Raw genomic sequence first — 19,395 nt, forward strand, 5'->3', positions numbered from 1 at the left:
CCTTTAATATCTGCTAACACCGAATTTTGATGGTCCATCAACATTCTACTGTCTGAGTAACTTTGAAAGAGCATGTCAACTTATTCCATGAACTGAGTCTACTAACTCTGTACTAATATGCTAATGAGAGTTAGTTGGCATGTAGTTGAAGCGTAACTTATTATTAAAGTTATTACAATGTCTAAAGTCAACTGTCAAAATAAAGTGTAAACTGCAGCTTTTTGCAATGTAAATACTTAATCCAAGTGAAATCAGTTCACATTTAAAGGGTTCGTTCACCCAAAAATGAAAATTATCACTCAGAAGTGATGCACACGGCAGTGCAGCGGAGAGATCAAAACTCCCCTAAACAGTGGTCACAAATTAGAAGTACAAATCGTGGATTTGTAAAGAAGAATATCTGAGGATTTCGATACAAGCCAAGATGAGACTGGTTTTCCTTTGCTAAAGTAAGGAAACTTTGCTTCCTTTGATCCAACAAACGTTTTTCACAAGACTCACCAGAGCATGCACAACGCTGACCTCATACGTCATCTGCCCGGAGTTGCTTCCGTGTACAACTGTTGGCGCAAGCTAGATTAAAGTGATTATTATGTTTGGAATATAGATAATTTTCTTTAAAAAAAAACATAGATTCAATACAGGATGCCTTCATTCACTCCCCTGAGCCGTGTGAGGCACTTATAAAGAATGGATGACTTTATTTCATTTCTTTTGGAATGATGCACTGCAACACCCGCTGAGTGCCATTAAGCAGCTTGAAAGATCAAAGACAATTTTTTATATAACTCCAATTGGATTTGTAGGAAAGAAGAAAGTCATATACACCTAGGATGCCCAAGTTATTCATGGGCTAGTTTTACTTTTTTGCTGAACTAACCCTTTAATGTACATTGAAACCAATAAGATTCCTGTAAAAATTTAACTTTAAATGAAAAACTAGCATTTTTTTGATTATTTGGTCACTACATTTTAAGGTCCAATTTTTGCTATATTAACAAACCATTAACTATGATTATTATAATTGCCTCAGTGTACTCCTAATTTGCTGCTTTTTTTTATAGTTAGGTAGGCCTAGTTGTTAAGTTTAGGTATTGAGTAGGATTATGGATGTTAAATATGTTCATACAGAATATGTTCTTTATAAATATTAATAAACAGACAATATATTAATAATAGGCATGCTAATAAGCAACTAGTTAGTGAGAATTGGTCCCTATGATAAAGTGTTACCAATTACAAACCCGATTCCAAAAAAGTTGGGACACTGTAAAAATTGTAAAAAGTAAAAAAAAGGAATGGAATAATTTCATACATATAGTTTCATACACATATTTTATTCACAATAGAATATAGATAACATATCAAATGTTTAAAGTGAGACATTTTGAAATGTCATGCCAAATATTGGCTCATTTTGGATTTCATGAGAGCTACACATTCCAAAAAAGTTGTGACAGGTAACAATAAGAGGCCGGAAAAGTTAAATGTACATATAAGGAACAGCTGGAGGACCAATTTACAACTAATTAGGTCAATTGGCAACATGATTGGGTATAAAAAGAGCCTCTCAGAGTGGCAGTGTCTCTCAGAAGTCAAGATGGGCAGAGGATCACCAATTCCCCCAATGCTGCGGCGAAAAATAGTGGAGCAATATCAGAAAGGAGTTTCCCAGAAAAAACTGTTCTGTGGTCAAACGAATCAAAATTTGAAGTTCTTTTTGAAAAACTGCCATGTCACCATCAATGCTGAAAGGTATATCCAAGTTTTAGAACAACAAATGTTCCCATCCAGACGTCGTCTCTTTCAGGGAATACGTTGCATATTCCAACATAACAATGCCAGACCACATACTGCATCAATTACAACATCATGGCTGCGTAGAAGAAGGATCCGGGTACTGAAATGGCCAGCCTGCGGTCCAGATCTTTCACCCATAGAAAACATTTGAAGAAGACCAAAGACAGTTGAGCAACTAGAAGCCTGTTTGTTTTAGACAAGAATGGGACAACATTCCTATACCTAAACTTGAGCAACTTGTCTCCTCAGTCCCCAGACGTTTACAGACTGTTAAAAAAGAAGAGGGGATGCCACACAGTGGTAAACATGGCCTTGTCCCAACTTTTTTGATATGTGTTGATGCCATGAAATTTTAAATCAACTTATTTTTCCCTTTAAATGATACATTTTCACAGTTTAAACATTTGATATGTCATCTGTTGTATTCTGAATAAAATATTGAACTTTGAAACTTCCACATCATTGCATTCTGTTTTTATTCACAATTTGTACGGTGTCACAACTTTTTTTGGAATCAGGTTTGTATTTCCCCACGTCGTTGCTAATAGTCTTGTGGGTAGCGTACTGATGTTGAGCACTGTTGTGCTTTAAGCATCCCAAGATTGAGTCCTGGCTCCTGAACCTTTTTTCTGAATATTCCCTAATAATTATTTGTAATGATGCAAAATGATTCCACAGATTTTCAATTTCTAATTAGAAATGAGAAGCAGCCATTTATGCTTTTATACACTTCAGGTTAATTAAACTTGACAGTTGCTCATCATCTCCAGAGTTGATCTCTGCTGCAGGAGGTGGGTCGTAAACACCAGGTTTCTCTTGCCCTTCTAGATCTCTGTGGATAAAATGACGGGTTCAGGAAGAACAAACACAGGAAGGCAGGTGATCATACTCAGGATTTCTTGAGGCGTGTTGGTCTTGGATTGGAGGCTCTGTGGGGACAGAGTGCTGATGCTCTACAGCCCGTTTCAAAAATGAGGTGGGATTTCAACAGCTTCATATACTCAGGTAAGGCTTGCACTGCTCTTTTAGTCCACTGGCCAAAAGTATGTGGCTTTTATCCAAAACAAACTATGCTCTTTATTCCAAAGTCATGGAAAACCTGGAAATACTAGGGAATTTTGGATGGAAAGGAAACATTCTTTAGTGTGATTTTTATAGTTATGTGCAGTTCTAAAATATTTATTTTCACTCTATAGGTACAGTCTGTATAAAATACTATAGAAATGTTTATTCAATAATCACAAATCCTGAAAATGCATTAGTCCAAATAAGTGTAGAATTATATTTAACTTTAATATGCAATGTTTCTATTTTTATTTTGTTGAGGAAGGCAGAATTAGGTTCACACTTCAATCTGGGGACTGATTCTCACTATTAACTATCAACTAATATTACAATGTTTGCAGCAGTAGACTCATCCTTTGCTGCTTATTAATAGTGAAAGAGCTTTTAAAGTGATACTCCACCCCTAAAATGAAAATTTTGTCATTAATCACTTACCTGCATGTCGTTCCAAACCCGTAAAAGCTTTGTTCATCTTTGTAACACAATTTAAGATATATTGGATGAAAACCAGGACTCTTGTGACTGACTGCCATCAGTGGTTCAACTGTAAAATGAAGTGGCGTGTATTGCCTACTATTGGTACTTGAAGAAAACAAAAATAACGACTATTCAACAATCAGTCTCCTCTGTCTGTGCCATTTTAGAGAATATCAGCTGAACGTAAGCAGCGTACGCTCTTCTGTGTCAGCCGTGACATAAGGATATGTTTTCTACGTGTATTTACTCTTTGATTTGATCAAAAACAGTGCATCCATGCAGAGCGGCTGACAATTAGAGTGTACACAGTTTGCCTTCAGCGGATGTTCTCAAAAATGGTGCTACAGGAAGTGATTACACAGTTTGTGGAGATTCTTCAGGAGAATCATGGAAAGAAGCTAGTTAGTCATGCATTGTACTTCATCTTGTTGTCAAGGTAAGTCATCATTTGTTATGTTGATTTTAGGAAGACCCAGTATGTTAACTTTTTAATGGTAGATTATGAGGATGCTTTGGTAATTTAGTATAATAGTGTCTTTACGATGCCAAGCTTTGCCACATCCGAATTACATGTAAAAATTGAATGTGATCAAGAAATACTCAGCTGTGAGCGTGTCATAGATTGTTTTCTCTGATTGTGTTCAAGTACCAAGGTTGTGCTCATTCAGATCAAATTCATGACTTTTAAATTACAATTCATTTTCCAGATTTCAACTGAGGTAGTAAACAGGATGCTGAATTGTAATTTAGATTTAAATGAAAAGAAGTACAATTACAATGGAATTAAATGCAAATAAATGTATATTGTATGTGCAGATTAAAAAAAGTTATATTATGTATTATTTATATTTTATAAATTATTTTACTCCATGAATTACCTCTACATTTATTATTATGCACATAGCATATGGGGTATTTTGATAAATATTTCATGATATTAATAAACAGTGCTTGAAATGATGTTTCAAGTTTGAAGAGTATTGGACTGAAGTTCTAAAGTTCTTAGGTTTGATCCTATGTTTCAGCAGATGCTCCATATTTTTGTTTTTGGTCCACAGGGCATGTGACTAAAAATAACTGGGATCCAACCCCTCTGTTGGCCCTGTGAGAAACAGCTGCTCCTGTCAAGGTTCCATGGTGTAATGGTTAGCACTCTGGACTCTGAATCCAGCGATCCGAGTTCAAATCTCGGTGGGACCTGCTTTTACCCAAAAGCTCACTTAGGGAGTGTTGCTTTGTAGCGTCAAAAGCACAGTTTGTCTCTATAGGGAATGAGCGTAAAAGGGCAGGAACTTGGAGAATGTGGGCATTGATCCCGCAACCTTTCACATGCTAAGCGAGCGCTCTATCATTTGATCTAATTCCCCTGGCCGTGGGAGAGTGACGTCCATCACTCCAAAACATGCCTTCAAAGAGTGACTGCTATTATAATATATTTTATATTTTTAAGGCCTGATCACTGAGCTCGTGCACACTTAAAATCTAGGGGACATCTGACTGTGGGAGCTCATGGCTAGGTGGTTTGCCAAGGCTTGCTTGTTGGTCTAGGGGCATGATTCTTGCTTTTTGTATGAGAGGTCTTGGGTTCAAATCATGGAAGGTCCAAAGTGGGGCTTGGTCCTTTGTCTCTTTAGGGCAGCGGTTCTCAATTCCAGTCCTCATGCCCCACTGCTCTGCACATTTTGTACATTTCTCTTAGCACTTCAGACGTTTCTTCTATTCGAATGTAAGTGCCCTGCGAAGTGGACATCACAGGATATTCCACCATGATTCCAGTTCGAATCGAACGTATATGTTCCATTCAAAGTGCATTGAAGTGTGCAAGACTTGAATTTAAATTGTATTTACAGAGGTATATGATGTCACAGTTGTCCATGTGTAAAGACGCTGCGCAGCACAAATCAGTGAATGAAAGTTCTGAAGTGAGGTAAACTTCAACAGATTTCCCCTGCTCAGGGAGTAGGGAGAAATGAACAATGGGAACACAGTTCATGCACGGAGCTCATGTCTAACGAGCTGATTATCTGAATCAGGTGTGTTAACAAAGAGAGACGTGTGAAATATGCAGAACAGTGGTCCGCGAGGACTGGAATTGAGAACCGCTGCTTTAGGGTCACAAGAAATCAGGAAGTTTTTAGTCAGTTGGGCAGAAGTCCAGTCAAAGCTTGGCTAGGCTAGGTTGGTTAGGTCAGCTGTTTAGAGCAGTGCGCTAGTAACGTCTAGGGGCCCAGTGACCAAAATTTACTGGGATCCAACCCCTCTATCTAACTGCTTTCCCAGGCTGCTATCTGTCTACCAGGTGTAATGTCTACACCATTACCATGCCATGTTCCACGGTGTAATAGTTAGCATTCTGGACTTTGAATACAGTGATCCACATTCAAGTTTCGGTGAAAACTGCTTTCTTGCAGCAGGAAAAAAAAAAAGTGTAGTGGTGCTGCTGGTGAGCCAGTAAGTAATTGAATCTTTGTTGTCCTGTGAGCAACAGCTGCTCCTGTCAAGGTTCCATGGTGTAATGGTTAGCACTCTGGACTCTGAATCCAGCGATCCGAGTTCAAATCTCGGTGGGACCTGCTTTTGCCAGAAATGTGCACGAATTTGCCCCTAAAGCTCATGAAGGGAGAGTCACTTCATAGCATCAACGCAGAGTCCGTCTTTTTAGGGATGTGAGCATAAAAAGGTTAGGGTTACCGCTACCTCTCACATGCTAAGCGAGTGCTCTACCATTTGTCTCATCGCTATACTGGCACCTTTGCATTGGCCACCATTTAGCTTTAGAGTTAACTGAGAGATTGGGCTTTTGTTTTTAAGGCCCTTCTTGGTCTTGCTACCCCAGTATTTATATTTATGTGCGTGGAGTCATGTATTACATACGCTACCTTTGCATCAATCAGGTCGTGCAGCCAACTTCTCCCTTCTGTTTCCCACACTGTTTTAAAAAGACCATTTCAGCTGTCCTCCCAAAGGTCCCTGTTGGGTCCAGCCCCATTTTTTATTCATTCAGAGCCCTTCTTTTGTTGTTCTTTTCTTTTGGGTTGGGTTTGCACTTAAATTATTATCAGTATTATTATTATTTATTTATTTACTTGTGCTATTTTTACTTGAAAACAAGTCAACAAGAACTAATTAACTCATTAATTTATTTTCCGGTGTTCTCTGCTCTGCATTTGGAGCAAGCCTATGATACACATATAATGTTGCCAACAAACAACTGCAGTCTGAGATTAATAAAGCATGTGTGGTCTTGTTCCATTCTTAAGGGGTTTTATTTTGAAGGCGTCCTCTGTGCTGTCTTATCAATAACTGATAAATGTATCTTCACTGGATCCCTGGACAAAACCATAAAGGTCTGAGATGTCTCTAGTGGTGAGGATTTTTCAATGTTGCGCATTATAACTATTAGTTTATGAATAATCAGTCTGTGGAAGATTTACTAATAATGTGCTAATAATGTCTTTTATTTCTGATTCAGTTGCTTATCTTCAGTTTCATTACAAGCAGTTTGCTGTACATCCAGTATGTCTACTGTCCAGTCATTAAGATGTTGACACACAAGGATGGATTTGTTGCCATGTCCCAGCATGGCTCTTTCATCAAGTAGGGCTTTCCCTGGATACAGCCCCCTCTGCAATTTCAGAGCACATTACCGAGTCACCTCTTGGCAGAAAAACCTGAACGTTCTGCACACCATGATCAACAAGCTCCCAGATTACAACCCTGCTCAGTTCAATTTCAGTGGAATCGGTTTGATTAAAAGCAAACCATCCAACACGTGTTCTGCTTTAAATACCATCTAGGTTCTAAATGTCTTACAATTCCGCAGACCAACCTGAATTAGAATTAGGCTTTAAACTATGATATCATCTGTGCTATTACATATTTGTAATTACATAATAATTACATAATAATAACTTTGTAATAACAAAAACATATGTACGAGTAATCAAACAATTTACTATTTAGTCATTTTATAGTCATTTATTCAGTATTGCAATAAATTGTTAAAAGTAAAAGAAAGCACGTGGTAAAATATATTTTAATAACAAAAGAGTGTAAACGGGCACAAGCACAGGAACATATCGTTTTTATGTTAGCACTGAATTTAATCGCAGCTTTTGGCTTAATAACTCACAGTATAATATAGAAAATTATAATCACATTATTTGCTTCTAATTTCTAACATGTTATAACTTGGTATTTCAAGTGCAATGCATCACTGAATTCCAATGCCTGCACTTGGTGAAAGGTAAGCACATTAAACAAGTCAAGACTTTCTGTTGCAGCAAAGGTTTTTGCTCTTGTTATGTTTCCTCGTCTGTTGAACACTTCGGATTTGATGGAGCTGTACTGAAGCCAGTGACATCATACATATCTAAAGAACAGACAAATCGCTTATCAGCCTCAAAGCAAAGAGATTTACTTTTGTTCATTTTTGTTTCGATTTTTTACATTAGAGTTTCATGTTTCCTACATATCAGGGATCTGAGATAATATTTCTAGTGGCTCAGTATGGGTTTTAACGAGTTTAAGAGAATGAGTCCTGTATCGAAAGATCACTCTGTACAATAAAAGCAAATGAGAGTTGTTAAAAATGTAACATTTACATACAGTGGGATCCAAAAAGACCGGTAGTGAAAATAGTTTTATTATGCATTTTAAAAAATGTCCACTAAAAATAATAATTGAGTAGAAACATTTATATAATTTTGTTGTATGTACTTTGAGAATGTTCTGTGAAGCATTAATATAAGCATAAGTCTAACCTTTTATAACAAGAAGTTTGCATGCTCATTGACTTATGTATAATTTTTTTTTTCTCTCTGTCGTTATTTTCTACCTCCAAATTCCCCCAACTTGTGTTTATTTCCAGGTTTTAAAAAAATGCAAAAATTTTTAATGGGCGCTACTTTCCTTTTTTACTGTAATTTCATGACATATCTAAAAGGAAAAAGGAAAGTAACTATAGCTGTATGATCTATATTTTAAAAATCAGTATGTTTTCTTTATTGATTTGTGAGTCAATTAATATATTTATTCATAATATATAGGTTATATTATTTAATATTGATTGAGTTGCTATTCTTATAGTATAATAAAAAAACAACAGCAGATTTGCCATATATGTGTTTTTCTGAAATCCATTGTCCTACATTCATCTTTGACCAAAACATTGCTATTTTTAACTTTTTGAATAAAGGGAGCATAACAGGGTGCAGATCTTTTTTTCTACTATCTGTTATAGTCTTTCAATACTCTTCAGTAATAAAGTGCTGCAGGGATGAAAAAGAAAATAAAAAGATGTAATGTGTGCCTTACCTCAATGCAAAGTAGGACGAGGGTCATCCCTCCCACCAGCAGAAGATTCTGTTTTCCCCACCAGACGATCTCGTCCAGACACCCGGTGGTGTAGATGAGCCGACTCACCACACCCTTCTTCATCTTCTGGGTCTCATAGCCACACATAGAGTTGAACACAGTCTACACATACATAAACAGTTTATATGAAGTAGACAACGTTTTGTAATTATATTAAAATTAAGTACAAATATGTATTATTTTATGTCCACCATGATATCTTATGGGTCCTGCACTATATAACTGTATATGAAATTTAAAACATGTTTTGATCAACTGTGCTATTAAAAATTTGGTATGCAAATATAAATACAATAAAAGACCAATCATAATTCAGTACGTAAATGTTCACGTAATACTATAGCTTTTCATTTTATTTTTAATACTGAGCATTCTAACAGTCGAAGTGTCACTTTCAAACTAGTATTTCAAAATTCTTAAAAGGAAACTGCAACAACTAATTGTGATTAATCGCATCGAAAATTTAGGTTTTTGTTTATATAATATGCATGTGTACTTTATTTATTATGTATATATACATACACACAAACAAACAGTATATATTTTGTAACTTAATTATATATTTCTAACACTAGCTTGCTCTATTTTTTTCTATTCTATCTGTTTTATTTTTATTTATTATATTATTTAAAAGCCCTTGCTACATGCACTGTAGTAACCTAACTGACACTTGTTATAGCACTTATATATCATTGCTCTTTTTGTTGTTTTTGATTGCTTCCACTGTCCTCATCTGTAAGTCGCTTTGGATAAAAGCATCTGCTAAATGAATAAATGTAAATGTAAATTTTGAAAATATTTACATGCATATATTTATATTCTTATAATTTATATGGTATATAAATATATCTAATATATATATTGAAAAAATTCAATATATGCATGCATATGTGTGTATTTATTTTATTAATATATACATAATAAATGCACACAGCACACACATATATTATGTACAGAAAAACTTTTATTTTGGATGCAATTAATCTTTGCCCCGCAATTATATATTATATATTATAAAAAGACTTTATATGTTTCATAAATGATCTGACCTCATTCTTTAGCCGTATGCAGCAGGAGAAGGGCACGCCGTAGGCCTCCAGACTGGGGTTCTGGTCAGATGCGTTGAAGTACATGTTTTTAGACCAGTCGAAATAGGAATCCACACCACAGCACTTGAACTACAGGATATGGAAAGATTATAGAAAGATCAACAGTGTAATTTTTGACCTCTGCCATTGCAGGCATCAGCCATCCATCAATCTCACATTCATATACAACTTCTGTTCAAACGTATGGAGTCAAAAGTATTTTTAAGAAGTTAACATTTCTATTCAGCACTAATACATGAATCGGATGAAAATAACATTAAAGACATTCAAGTCACCTATATTTATAATATCTATAACATTTATAATGTTAAAAAAGATTTCTATTTCAAATATTGTTATTTTGATAACTGAATACTTATAAATTCTATTAGAATTTCTATTCATCAAATAATTCTAATAAAAGTATCATACTTTCCACACACACACACACACACACAAAAAAAGGTTTTATTAAGCAGTACAACATCAACACTGATAATAATAAGAAATGTTTCTAGAGAAGCAAATTTAGCATATTAGACTGAAGGGTCATGTGACACTGAAGATGCTGAAAATATATAGATTTACCATCACAGGAATAAATTACATTTTGCATTTTTTTTTATCCAAAAAGTATTTTAAATTGTAATAATATTTTTGTATAGAGTGTGTGTATATATAAAGTTCATTCACCTTTTTCTGTATAAAATCAATCACATTTTCCAGGTCCTGATCATCACGATAGCGTACAATCGCTTTCATCATCAGCTGCTCTGTCCTCTCTTGAACCTACAAACAGATATTGAAAGCAGATGTTTTAAATATCACAGAATTTCTCCAAGATGGGATCTGGTCCGAAGACGTACACATTTGGGAGTTCTTTACCTTTTCAGAGAACATAAGGCCTAGAACAGCAGCTGTTACTTGAAGAAGCAGAATGGCCAACAAAATTCCTACAAACTGGACAGATACGATTTCTTTGTAAATATATAAGAACTAAGATTCATTCGTGTGACTAAAATCGACTTGTCACAATATCTGACCATGTTGAGCAGCAAGGAGATGTTGCGCAGAGCTCCGAAACAGCCAAAAAACGTGATGGTGAACATGAGAGAGCCCACGATGATCAACAGCAGCGCTGGATCTGCCATCAGCGTGTCCACTATATCTGCGAAGCATTAGCGAAGAATCTTCATTGACAACATACTAATACTGATCTAGCATAATGCAGTTTAATGTAACATGCACGCATATTATGTCATTCTTAAGTGTTTGCAAACTTCTTCCATTACAAATGATGAAAGAATATGGTAAATGTTGTTAACATACCTGACTCTTTGGCAACTTTGGCATAGATCCCAACAGCAATCAGGACAGCACTGAACACCTTCAGCACAACAACACTCAATTGTATAAAATGTCTTCAACACTTAAATTCAATTCAAATTTTATCAACAACATAGAGCATAGGCACAACATTCAATTTAATATGCATATATTTCACATGTAAATAGGGTGAATTCTTCTGGTAAGGTAGGATACTTTTTTATTGAGCAGATACTTTAAATGTATGCATTTAGCAGACGCTTTTATCCAAAGTGACTTACAGTGCATTCAGGCTAATAGTTTTTACCTAACATTTGTTCCCTGGGAATCAAACCCACAACCTTGCGCTGTGCTAACACAATGCTCTACCTCTTGAGCTACAGGAACAATAGATATTACATCATCTTGTTAACTTTAAGACCATAACATTTTCTTTAGTTCACATAATGTGCTGTTTTGAAGGTATATACTAATACATATTTTGAGATCATGCACTCCAGATAAATGTCTTTTCAGGTAAAATGAGGCTATCTTTGATTTATCAAAAAAAAAAAAAAAAAGATCCTGTATCTTAAATAGAAGTTATAAAATGTATATTATCAAACAAACATATTTAACAAAGCTGACATGTAAACATATAACATGGGCTATGAGTAAAATTCACTCAATTCATGTGTAAATTTCGAAACCACTGATAGAATGTTGTGTTGTTATTAAATGAAATGTTATATGGATGAAATCTAATGCGATTTTGATGCAAATGAAGAACACTAAAATGCGACTATAACACATGCAACAACAAATAGTCTTAGAAAATTTATAAAATGAGCATTTAAAGTGTATTGTTGTAAAACTTTTAATGGAATGTAATTGCGAGCATGTTTTATAGTTTTACTCTGCATCTGTCTTTCCCTTTTCTTTTCAGATTCAACTTCAAGCTTTGGCTTCCTTTTTGCTTCCTTTCTTCCATATCTGAATTGATTATCCTGACTGCACGCTCATATCAGTTTTGTAAAAAGTCAGATATATATATATATATATATATATATATATATATATATATATATATATATATATATATATATATATATATATATATATATATATATGTGTTAATTATAATAATAACAAGTGAATGACAATTTACTTAATGTTTTAGTAGTCTACAATTAATTTAGCTAATTCAAGTGATTACATTATATATATATATATATAATTACTTTACCTGAATTCACCCTTATGCAACAAACACACAAAACGCATGGCTGCTCCAAACATCAGCATACATCTGCTACATTGATTACGCGCTCTTACCCAGAAGATGTAGCAAAACACGAATAACGTGAACTTTACGGCTCTGAATGATTTCTTTCTCCTGGTGTTCATCTTATCTCCGTGTCATTAAAATACAAAGGCAGCTTTTAATTCTTCCGAGGTAACGTGACATTAGTGCTTCAGGTTATTTCCCCCCGTTTCGCCATGACGTGTACGCGCTTGCCTGCTCAAGGTATTCGCATACCAGTCTGTCTATGCACTTCCAGTAAGCTATCAGATAGATTCATCCTTTTTTCAGAAATACAGACAAAAGAACATAAAACATGGGGGAGGAAACAGATGAAAGACACACACAGAGAGAGAGAGAGAGAGAGAGGGAGAGAGAGAGAGAGAGAGAATACGATTTACTCAAGGCCTGCATGTCGTCAGAGCTTTTTTTATTGCCAGAGACTTTTTGAAGTGATGACAATAATAGTTGTAAATTAGAAGCTAATATTTTGCAGCTGGGCTTAACTTTAAGGTAGCCTATCTATCTTTGTGGATATGGTATTTACCCATCATACATATTTAAGACATCGTCTAAACTCCTTATTGTCACAAACATGAGAATTGAAAACCTTACTGATGGAATGTTACACAGAGCTGGTGGAACACAAGAACTGTAGCGAAGCTGATATGTGAAGCCAAAATTGTTTAACAGAAATAGAATAAATGTAAAATAGATTTTTTCTTCCTCTTGATAGAATGAATAGAGTGGAGAAATATGATAGTTAAATTGGCTTAGATAGGCTACTTAGGCTAGTGATGAATGGTTTAAAAAATAAATCTATTTTACTTTATTATTAAACGTTAAACATTTATTTGGCACAGTTCAGTGTGTGCTAAAGAAATAACATGACGAAGGCCAATGTCAGGTGAGCAGAGTCCCCTAGTGGTTACAACTGTTAAGTATTCTACTGAAATTGATTGATACTTGACTATTTAATCCTGGTCCTGGAGAACCCCTCAGCACTGCACACTTTTGGTGTCTCTTACGGAGCCCCGCACATGCCATGCAAGAAAAAATAAATACATTGTGCGCACGATTTTCTAATTCGTTCCCTCAATGTACTAAAATACGATCACTATTACGTTCCCTCGATTTGCTAAATCGTGCACATGATTTAGCCTACTATTTTTTTCCTGCATGTCATGTGCAGTGCTCCGTAGTCTCTCCTATCACACACACATTTGAGGTCTTGGAGTCTTCACTAATGAGCTTAAGAGTTGGATCAGGTTTTTTTGAATAGGGAGACATCTAAACTGTGCAGTGTTGGGGGTTCTCCAGGACTTGATTAGAGATAATAAGGTGTAAGACAATAAAAAAATTAACTTAAGTTAAATGTAAAATGTCATTTAAGGTTCCTCGTCGTTTGCACTTGGTTAGACGTTTTGAATGAAGTGTAGGGCCTAATGGTGTTAGCTGTCTCAGTCTGGAGTCCTGATCCTCCCACAGACGCGTCACTAGTCTGACAGTAAGCGGATTGAGTCTGTCCAGTCAGCGAAAACATCCTAGAGACACATTATCATTCATGCACTTGTGTTTAACTGCATAACGTTACACTTTTCTTTTAAACCGCGATGTTTACCATATTTGCAAAGATAAAAGACCGCGTCGAGGCTTTTTTGAACGAGAAGAATATAGTCACTGACTTTCTCAATAAAATCGAAGAAAAAACAGGCATCAAGAAACGTTATTTAGCGCTCGGTAAGTCCTGATTTTATACAAACCGCGTGTCATGTTCTGTATATTTAACAAAAAGTACCCGTAGGCTACTCATACTTTTATCCTAAATTGTGAGGTAACCGGTGTTCAAGTCAGTCGAGCTGCTTTGATACACAGAAGCCTGTTATTTGCATGTTAAGTAAACGACAAATATCATAACATCATGAGAAGGATCCCTTCATGAAAAGGACGGAAGGAAATATCTGAAAATATATGAATCAATTTCTGAATAAAGAAGTTCCTCAAAGGGAGATTTTGTATGACCATGTCTTACGTAACCCGTGACTTCGCCTTCATCCCTCAACAGCTAACTCGACATTGAAAAGTGCTACTTGAGGCTTCATCCAAAAACAGTTACCTATGATAGCTATTTATCTAAAGTCATTTCACGTGTGATTTTGCTGTTTACACTGTAAAGACATTGCTCAGATGTTTTAGAAGGACATTTTATGACTGTCTTTCAACAGGTGCTGTTGGTGTGACTGGAGCATATTTATTATTTGGATACGGTGCTTCTCTGCTCTGTAATCTGATTGGTTTTGTTTATCCCGCATATTACTCGTGAGTTATGTGTTTTTTTAACCTACAATAATTCTTTATTATAGTGTTGTTGTTGTTGTTGTATTAACTTGTCTTAACTTGCATATTCTTTAGATTGTGTTCTGTTTACATTTTTAGTATCAAAGCAATAGAAAGTCCTGATAAGGAGGATGACACACAATGGCTGACATACTGGGTAATCTACGGCTTCTTCAGCGTGGGTGAATTCTTCTCTGACATTTTTCTTCACTGGTTTCCTTTCTACTATGTGTGTAAGGTAGGTAGAAGAAGACCAAATGCTTTCTCTGGCTAATATCTGATTTAAGAGGATCAGTTATTAGCTTCATTCTGCTATTTGGTGGAAAGATTCTGTCTTCCTTTGTCATACTCCATCGGAGAGGTTAATTAGTTGTTTTGCAAGCTCTTTAATGTAGGACAGCTCTGTCTGTTGTTTGTCTTAAGACATCTGCCAGTTTGTCCATATTAGTGGTCAAGGGCATTTTTTTTTAAATCAGTCATACTGTACAGATGTTTTTATTTTTAGTTATTTTATCTTATTTAATTGGAATGATCTGTTACAGTCAGTGTTGTATGGAAGCCCGTTTCTGTACATGCAACTTTTTATCTCACAATTCTGACTTTTTTTTTCTTTTTGCAATTGCAAGTTTACATACAGAGCCATGCATACATGACATGCAAGAAAAAATAAATAAACTGTGCACACGATTTACTAATTCGTTCCCTTAAAGTACTAAAAAGTGCACACGATTATTTTGTTCCCTTGATTTGCTAAATCATGCATACAATTTACGAATTAATTCTCTAAATTTATAAATAGAGTGCAAGATTTAGCAAATCAAGGCAACAAATCAGTAAATTTGTGCGCACAATTTGTAAATCCAGGGAATGAATTAGTAAATCGATTTATGATTTAGCCAACTATTTTATTTTTGTGTTTTTCTGCATGCCCATATTTACAATTCTCATAATTGTGAGATATAAACTTGCAATTACGAGAAAAAAGTCAGAATTGTGAGTTTATATCCCATAATTATGACTTTATAACTGGCAATTGCGAGGTAATATCTTTTATATCATAATTCTGAGACTTTTTTTTCTCAGACTTTTGATATATAAACTCGTAACTGTTAGTTATAAAATCAAATTTTGAGGGTGAAAATACTGATGTTCTCAGAATTATATCTCACAATACTGACTTAATAACTTGCAAATCTTATAAAGTCTAAATTTTTTTGGGGGGAAAAAAGTCACAATTATGAGAAACTCACAATTCTGAGGAAAAAAAAAAATTGCAACTCTCCGTTTCCACTAGTGCGTTTACGTTTTATAACGTAAGAGCTAATGCTTTTAGAATTAAAACTATCTGCGTTTACACTGGCGTTTTAGAAACAATTTCCGTCTACACTACATAACCGATGCATGTCACGTGACCATTCAAGCACACTGGGCATGCATGTAAAAGAGTAAACAAGAAGTCGGTTAGTAGTGATGGGAAGTTCGGATAATTTTAATGACTCTGACCTAAAATATAATTATAATGTTCCGTGTTACTTCCCTAACTGTCTACTATCTTCTACTTATAGCTTGCGCAAACATTGATCACACTACAAACAGTACAAAACTATAATGCTATAAGAAACAGAAAAGAGAGTAAATGGGGCCTCAAAGTCAGAATTTATATCACACAATTCTGACTTTAGAACGCGCAATTGTGATTTTTTTTAATTCAGTGGCAGAAAAAAAACCCTAAAAACATTTTGTGTTAATAGAAACTACAGAACTAACTGAAATAAAATGTTAAAGTACTAAATTACCACACCTTAATTCTTAAAACTTTTAATATGAAACTTATTTCAAACACAATAAAAATGGCAAAAGCACATTACAAAATTAAAGTTATTGTAAACTAAAAAAAACTAAAAAAACTAAACAAAATAAATAAAATATATTTTATTAATGAGTACTATAATAGTACATAAATACTACTGGAACAACATGTGATTTGTTATAATATTTTAAACCTTGTTTGTTTTATCATTTGAATATAAATGTGAATAATATGTAGTTAAATGTTTTAGGATTTCTTAAAATATTTGTTATGAAATATCCTGAGCCTCTAGAATGTAAACTGTAAAAAAAGAAAAAAAAAACCTACATATTTTTAAACTACACTATGTAACCCTTTCCCGTTTGAAATTAACAAAAATTTAATGACGGAGTACACTGTAAAACCATTTTCTATCCTGTGTTTTTGCTTTATAATTAAATCACTTTGGTAAGCCATAATTATTTATATTTTAGAGTTTTCGGGACAGAATTTCTGGGAAACTGTATACTTTCATCATTTGTTTTTGCATGTTGCGTCACGGGTGAGGCTGCTACAATATGCATATATGGGAAAGCGAGAGGACATGATGCATGATTTATAATTCTCTGCCGCTTTAGTATCTTTGGTAGGGATCACTCTACGTCACAATATTTGTGATTAATTCTCACACCAGATAACCCCTTATTTACTCCCTTGGGCTCTTTTTTCTGTGTGTGCATTTGTATTTTTTTTTTTCTCTGGTGTTTAGTGCTTGTTCCTGTTGTGGTGCATGGCTCCAGTCTCCTGGAATGGTTCTCAGATACTGTACAGGCATATGGTGCGGCCATTTTTCCTGAAGCATGAAGCCAGAGTAGATGAGATGGTCAACAATATAGGAGGGAAGGCCATGTCAGCAGCTGAGAACGCCACAAGAGAGGGTATGCAACATTAGAGCTGATTCAAAACAACATTCTTCTCCAGAATATTTAATCTTATTGACCAGTAAATCTCAAAATTAAATAACTACACTCTTAAAAATAAAGGTGCTTAAAACGTTCTTCACAGCAATGTCATTGAAGAACCTTTTTTGATTCCACAAAGAACCATTCAGTCAAATGTTCTTTAAAGAACCATGTCTTTCTTAACTTTTTATAATCTGAAGAACCTTCTTTCGCCACAATGAACCTTTTGTGAAACAGAAAGGTTCTTCAGATGTTAAAGGTTCTTTACGGAACCATTTAGACAACAAAAGTTTTTCTATGGGATTTTGAAGCACCTTTTTATTTTAAGAGTTTAAATAGTCTGAAAATGTTAAGATGACAAGAAGTTTTGAATAGATATTGTAACTGACACAATCAGCCATGAAATAATTTTGAAACATCATCATTTTCGGATCACACCTAATAAAAGCTTTAATCACACATGCAGAAATCATAAAAATGACATTCTTTGAAACGTGGCATACGAATTGAAATAATTTAATTGTTATGCCACTGCTCAGATTTGCTGGCACTGTATTTCATCACATAACACATGGATTAATGCTGTTCACTGAGGTCATAGAGATTACAGCAAGGACACAAATACCAAGGTTACATTCCAAATATAGGTACTGAGGAACAAACCGATTTAGACAGATCAATCTATCACCAAGATCCATTTAATACATTACGTAATATGATATAATATTTGTTTAACAGCATATGGTTAACATAAATGTAATGGAGAATTGTTTATTCACACTGCAAAACTTAGAGTTTCGATTTAAATGCAAAATTGATGTCGGATTGATGTCAGCTCATTATTTGTATATATGACTATAAATGTTCTAAAAATTGTCCATTATTGTCTCTGTTGCAGTTCTTCAGACTCTAGTGAGAAACCGAACTATCGGCCCAGCTCAGCCTGAAGCCAGAAGACTGCCCAGTTCTGCTCCCGTGTGTCATCATAATGCTAATAAACCCACATTTGACAAGTCATGCAGTTGTCTGATCTTTGATTTTCTCCATATTAATCTATCTCTCTGTGCTGTCTCTTTCTTGCATGTGTCTGACTGTAGACTGAACCCACTGTTGATTAAATAAGTTTTCAGTGTGTATGAGGTGGGTGGTATTTGTCTTAAGTTATAAATTTGATATGCTTTACCAATTTTATATATATGTAATGTATATGTGTATATATAATCTTTTTTTCTTTCTTTCTACATGCAGAAATACAGTGGCCAGAGTGATCTGAGGATGACAGCAACATGCAAGAGATGCAGCATCAGAAAACCGAAGACATAAATTCTGACAGCTGTATCATATGTTCTCATTGTAAAGAACTCAATGAGTGAACCGATGCCTGATTTTCACACAGCCATTGTCAGGAGTGGAGTTTTGGACTTTATACTTTAATAACCCGGTGTATTTATTTTCACTGTTCATATAAATTTGTTCAGCTCTAAAACATAGCAAAACAGAAATGTACTTTAGGTTCAACTGAAATTCAACATTGTATTTGTTATTTATTTATGGGTACTAATTTGTTGTATTCATGGCATCTGTCAGGGATTTTGTAATCTTATTATTATGATAGAAATTTAAATCTTCAATAAATATTTTGTATTCACCATTTGAAAAAAATACTTTCCTGTAGAATTATTTTTTTTCCCATGTACCACTGACATCATCATCTTAAGTCCTAAAACTGAATGGAGCTCCAAGCATGGCCGTATCTGGGGTTTGCAGGGCCCCGGTGCAGGTTGTACCAGTGGGCCCTGTTTGAAACTTTTAATCTGTTTAATTCATATGTTCGTTCTATTTATTTATTTGTGCTATTTACACAATTTTTTTTTTCAAGTTTGTAGGTGTCCA

At 34.8% G+C, this 19,395-nt stretch overlaps 2 protein-coding genes and 2 non-coding genes across 4 annotated transcripts; 3 read left to right on the forward strand and 1 right to left on the reverse strand.

Annotated features, from left to right (window-relative positions):
- Positions 1–4,470: 4,470 nt before the first annotated feature.
- trnaq-cug (transfer RNA glutamine (anticodon CUG)) lies at positions 4,471–4,542 on the forward strand. The gene has a single exon. It is a non-coding gene; the product is annotated as a tRNA-Gln (tRNA).
- Positions 4,543–5,843: 1,301 nt separating this feature from the next.
- On the forward strand, positions 5,844–5,915 carry trnaq-cug (transfer RNA glutamine (anticodon CUG)). The gene has a single exon. It is a non-coding gene; the product is annotated as a tRNA-Gln (tRNA).
- Positions 5,916–7,293: 1,378 nt separating this feature from the next.
- On the reverse strand, positions 7,294–12,745 carry zgc:113223 (uncharacterized protein LOC541424 homolog). Its single transcript, XM_059537409.1, has 8 exons — positions 12,447–12,745; positions 11,136–11,193; positions 10,850–10,974; positions 10,692–10,766; positions 10,500–10,595; positions 9,768–9,896; positions 8,659–8,820; positions 7,294–7,714 (listed from the first exon to the last, which is right to left on the reverse strand). Exons 1-8 carry the CDS (start codon positions 12,516–12,518, stop codon positions 7,607–7,609), a joined length of 825 nt encoding a protein of 274 aa, XP_059393392.1. The 5' UTR covers positions 12,519–12,745; the 3' UTR covers positions 7,294–7,606.
- A 1,173-nt stretch (positions 12,746–13,918) lies between these two features.
- LOC132126453 (receptor expression-enhancing protein 6) lies at positions 13,919–19,161 on the forward strand. Its single transcript, XM_059537702.1, has 7 exons — positions 13,919–14,154; positions 14,640–14,733; positions 14,851–14,989; positions 17,310–17,478; positions 18,401–18,477; positions 18,600–18,642; positions 18,751–19,161. The coding sequence occupies exons 1-6, from the start codon at positions 14,028–14,030 to the stop codon at positions 18,618–18,620; spliced, it is 627 nt and encodes a 208-aa protein (XP_059393685.1). The 5' UTR covers positions 13,919–14,027; the 3' UTR covers positions 18,621–18,642; positions 18,751–19,161.
- The last annotated feature ends 234 nt before the right edge of the window (positions 19,162–19,395 follow it).

This window comes from Carassius carassius, chromosome 44 (assembly GCF_963082965.1).
Source record: "Carassius carassius chromosome 44, fCarCar2.1, whole genome shotgun sequence".
NCBI classification, from domain to species: Eukaryota; Metazoa; Chordata; class Actinopteri; order Cypriniformes; family Cyprinidae; genus Carassius; species Carassius carassius.